Raw genomic sequence first — 5,000 nt, 5'->3', positions numbered from 1 at the left:
TGATTGTGATCTGATATCTGTGATTGGGATCTGTGATTGTGATCTATGATCTGATTTGGGATCTGTGATTGGGATCTGTGATGTAGAGTTCTCAACAGGCCTGAAAATTACAACCCGACCCGACCCGGCCCGTGGCTTTTAAAGCCCGGACCCGATGTAACCCGACACATCAACATGAATTATCTGCCCGAACCCGACTCGCGGCCCGACGCCACCCTTTTGATCGGTGAGCATAGTTGCCAAGTCCGCTTATAATACGCGACTTTGGGCTTTTTTTTTTTGTAAGTCGCGTTAAAAAAGCACGGGTTGCGGGTTGTGTTTTTTTGGGCTTATTAAAAAAATATGGTTGCTTGTTAGGAAAATCTGACAAGCAACTTTGTTTTCTTTACATCTATGGTCACGGTTGCCGTTTTCTCAATCTCCAATACATTGATTGACACTGTCTGCTCACAGCCATAGCCAATCAGTGCAATTGTATAAGTGCTGTGGCGTAATTCGTCAAAACATTCCGCCGAATCCGCCCCCTTATTGGAGAAAAATCCCGTTCAACGTGCAGGCAGCCGCGCGCGCGACGCTGTAATCCAATAATAGACGTTGGGGAGATGATGGACAGTGCAGGGGAGAAGAGGAATGACCTTCTTTTGTAAGGTAAATTTGTAATTTTTACAATGTTTTTGTAATATATTAATTATCACAGGCTTTAATAAAAAATAAAAAAACTAGTCTATACTAACATAAGATACATATGGGTCAAATTTATTTTATTAAGATTTTGATTATATATAATGTGTGTCTGTTACATATCCCCGTCTTTTCCTGATTGTCTTTTTGTCCTTTTCCATCTCTCCAAACCTTTTTTAAATCCTTTTTCTCCTAATCCGTTTATCCTTTTCTAATTAAGGAGTGGTTTCAGTTTAATATGTTGCAGGCTCATTTATTGGTAATAAAAAATAAATGATAATGCTGAAACTATATAATCTAATAATATTGGGCTTGTTTTGGGCTTGTTTTTGAAGCTACAGTTGCTTATTTGTCTCGCGAGAGTTGGCAACTGTGTCGGTGAGTGATGTATGTAGAATGACTGCTGCGCTTGACGCAGAGAGAGAGAGAGCCCCGGCCGCGCGCGCGCGCACTCTCACACATTCCGCCCATCCAGCTGACATAAACCACATTTCAATAAACGAAAAAAACTATCCAGTGATTAAATGTTTTCTGTATTGACGCAAATCTTGTGCGATGTCCTAAACTGCCGAGATAATCACACGTGTCGCGCCGCCTCTGAGCGACGGTGATTTCACCTGCAGCAAGTTTACTTTTCACCAACTCCATCTTCTTCTCCGGGCTAAAGGCGTGCACGCAGCGGCGTCAGGTCTGCCCTCGCGTCGCGATGCACGTTGCACGCAGCAGCCAGACTTTCTTTACAGTGAACAGCAGCGATGAATAATAAATGTTTTTTTTTTCTTTTACTGTACAATTCAAAAGATTAAGCCCGAGGTCCGACCCGACCCGAGTCATTTGCAAATATTTTCGACCCGAACCCGGCCCGAACCCGCGGGTCCCGTCGGGTTTGTCGGGCCGACCCGACCCGTTGAGAACTCTACTGTGATTGTGATCTGATATCTGTGATTGTGATCTGTGATTGTGATCTATGATCTGATTTGGGATCTGTGATTGTGATCTATGATCTGATTTGGGATCTGTGATTGGGATCTGATATCTGTGATTGTGATCTGATCTGTGATTGGGATCTGATATCTGTGATTGTGATCTGTGATTGTGATCTGGGATTGTGATCTATGATCTGATTTGGGATCTGTGATTGTGATCTGATATCTGTGATTGTGATCTGTGATCTGATCTGTGATTGTGAACTGATATCTGATTGTGATCTGATATCTGTGATTGTGATCTGGGATTGGGACCTGATCTGCGATCTGGAATTGTGATCTGATATCTGGGATTGTGATCTGATATCTGTGATTGTGATCGGATCTGGGATTGGGATCTGTGATCTGATCTGGGATTGGGATCTAATATCTGTGATTGGGATCTGATATCTGTGATTGGGATTTGTGATCTGATCTGGGATCTGTGATTGTGATCTGATTGTGATCTGATATCTGGGATTGGGATCTGGGATTGGGATCTGATATCTGGGATTGTGATCTAATATCTGTGATTGTGATCTGGGATTGGGATCTCTGATCTGTGATTTGTGATTGTGATCTGATATCTGATTGTGATCTGATATCTGGGATTGGGATCTGGAATTGGGATCTGGGATTGGGATCTGATATCTGGGATTGGGATCTGATATCTGGGATTGGGATCTGGGATTGGGATCTGATATCTGGGATTGGGATCTAATATCTGGGATTGTGATCTGATATCTGGGATTGTGACCTGGGATTGTGATCTGATATCTGGGATTGTGATCTGGGATTGTGATCTGGGATTGTGATCTCTGATCTGTGATCTGTGATTGTGACCTGTGATTGTGATCTGGGATTGTGATCTCTGATCTGTGATTGTGATCTGATCTGTGATTGTGATCTGATCTGTGATCTGATCTGTGATTGTGACCTGGGATCTGTGATTGTGATCTGATCTCTGATCTGTGATCTGTGATTGTGACCTGGGATCTGTGATTGTGACCTGTGATTGTGATCTGATCTGTGATCTGATCTGTGATTGTGACCTGGGATCTGTGATTGTGACCTGTGATCTGTGATTGTGATCTGATCTGTGATCTGTCTTCAGGTAAAGTGGCTGTGAAGAAGGAAGACCTGCAGAAATACCACGGTAAAGACCACTGGTTCCCACTGCAGCCCGTCTGCGCAGACTCAGAGGTGCAGGTATGTGTTCATACGCCTACGTGTGTGTGGGTGTGTGTGTGGGTGTGTGTGTGTGCCTCTTCTGGCATTCGGGTCCAGTGGATTTAAAAACAAATACAGTGTGTGTTGAGCACAAACATGACTGAATCCATGTCACCTTGAGCTCCCGAACGCTTTACACCCTCCAGGGTCACATGACCACTAACAGCTTCATCCCACACACACACACACACACACACGATTCCTACAGGAACTCAGTCTGAGCACTTCCTGTTTCCATCATTTGCTGCTGACCAGAAGTGTGTTTCCCGAAAGCATCGTTAGCCAACTATGTTCGCAAGTTCCGTCATTATCATCAGTTCAGCGAGTCAGTGTTTCCCGAAACCATCGTTCCCACGAAACAGAGGTGTGTGTGTGTGTGTGTGTGTGTGTGTGACAGATCTCGAGCTGCGGTCAGAAGCATGACGTGTGGACTCAATAAATCCTGAGCAAAATACCTAAGCTGACATTCAGTGCAACTGTATCTTTTGTTTAGAACACATACAAATGTAATTTAGATCGTTTAGTTTGTCGAGAGATTTAAAGTGTCGTGTTTGAAGAGTGCGCATGTGTGAACGAGCTCGAGTGTGTCAGAACGAGTCTAGGACTGAATCTGGAAACGGAGCAAAATAACTGAGCAAAATGAGAAATAGTCCTCAGATGCTGTGCGTGATTTATAGCAAAACATATTACTTTGATTAACAGATTCGTTAATAGTAGTTATTACTCCACCACATGCGTGACGTCATCAACCAACGTGGGAGAACGACCACTGTGCGACAATACGGTTTCGGGGAACAGTCGCGACTCGCTAGTGGATTTCCTCATCGATGCCTCGTATTATGATAGTGAAGCGAGAGTTACGCGAGTGTACGGGAGACACACCCCAGATCTGCAGGATAACAATAATATAGCGGGATGTCGGATAACCTCGTCTCAGAAACATCTGCAGAAACACAGACGCATTCACTGAGAGGAAGGATGTGTGTGTGTGTGTGTGTGTGTGTGTGTGTGTGTGATGAAGAGGCGAGAGTCTCTGTCCATAAAGCGCTCATTGTGGCGCTGTGTGTGAAGAAGAGCTCATTTGCATATTGATGATGTCAGCTGAAGTCAGACAGAGAAACTTTGTTTGGACTCGAGGAGAAGTTTCATCGAGCTGAAATATAACGATCTATAATTAGAGAACAGATGCTGCTTTTAAACATCTGACAGACTTCAGAATCTCTCCAGTGTTCTCTGTGTCTCTTTGCAGCAGCAAAGGCTCATGGGAACCTGCAGTCGTTCTTCCTCTAGCTCTGTTTTCATTGGTTTCTCTCGCTCCACTCCTCCGTCTCTCCCTCTCTTCGGGTGGCGGGGGTAACCATGGTAACGCTGCTCTCTCTCTCTCTCTCTCAGGGAAAGGTTCACCTGGAGCTGCGTCTCAGTGAGGTCATCACAGACAGTGGAGTCGTCTGCCACAAGCTGGCAACACGGTGAGCCAATCACGAGCTCCACACAGACACCCGTCAGCCAATCACAGCTCACGACTGGCAGCCCAGAGCCTTTTCACTGATATTAATGTACAGTCAAACCAAGAATTAATCAGACACCAGATATAATGTGTGATATTGTTTCACTAGTGTGTGCAGGACACTATAGTTCATGTATGTAAGTGAGGAGAGCAGAATACAGTTTACTTTATTCTGCTCTCTTCACTTACATAATAATAATAATTCTTCATACACAAACGAGTCATATTGACTAATTAACCCCGATTACTTCCTTATTTTTAACTTGTAACATTCGCTGTGTGTGAAGTGTAGATTTTCTCGTAGTTTCTAGTGTGTCAGTTTTATATTCAGAGTCACGGAGATGTGTCTGAGTCAACCAATCACGTGAGTCTGGGGGCGGGACTATCTGACAGTCTGACCAATGACTGATGAGAGATCTAGGTCATGGGTTCGATTCCCAGCAAATGCGTAAACTAATAAAACGTATATCTTGAATGCAATGTAAGTCACTTAGGAAAAAAGTATCTGCCAAATGCATAAATATAAATGTAAATCAGTTAAATTTGCATAAAGCGCAGGAATTGAAGATTAGATTTATATTAGTTTAAAATTTGCGAGATCATATCTTTTGACCAGA

The 5,000-nt window shown here is 43.6% G+C and overlaps 1 protein-coding gene across 6 annotated transcripts in view; it reads left to right on the top strand.

Moving 5' to 3' along the window:
- rasa3 (RAS p21 protein activator 3) overlaps positions 1-5,000 on the top strand; it is a 49,216-nt gene that overhangs the window by 5,803 nt on the left and 38,413 nt on the right. For all 6 annotated transcript variants that reach the window (XM_056244160.1, XM_056244157.1, XM_056244159.1 and 3 more), the window contains exons 3-4: positions 2,761-2,855; positions 4,269-4,345. In XM_056244160.1, coding sequence (XP_056100135.1) covers positions 2,761-2,855; positions 4,269-4,345 — 172 coding nt within the window. The remainder of the gene's footprint in view (positions 1-2,760; positions 2,856-4,268; positions 4,346-5,000) is intronic.

This window comes from Rhinichthys klamathensis, unplaced genomic scaffold (genome assembly GCF_029890125.1).
Source record: "Rhinichthys klamathensis goyatoka isolate OS25496 unplaced genomic scaffold, OSU_Roscu_1.1 h1tg000934l_1, whole genome shotgun sequence".
In the NCBI taxonomy this organism is placed as follows: domain Eukaryota; kingdom Metazoa; phylum Chordata; class Actinopteri; order Cypriniformes; family Leuciscidae; genus Rhinichthys; species Rhinichthys klamathensis.
This window is presented reverse-complemented; position numbering and strand designations above follow the sequence as displayed.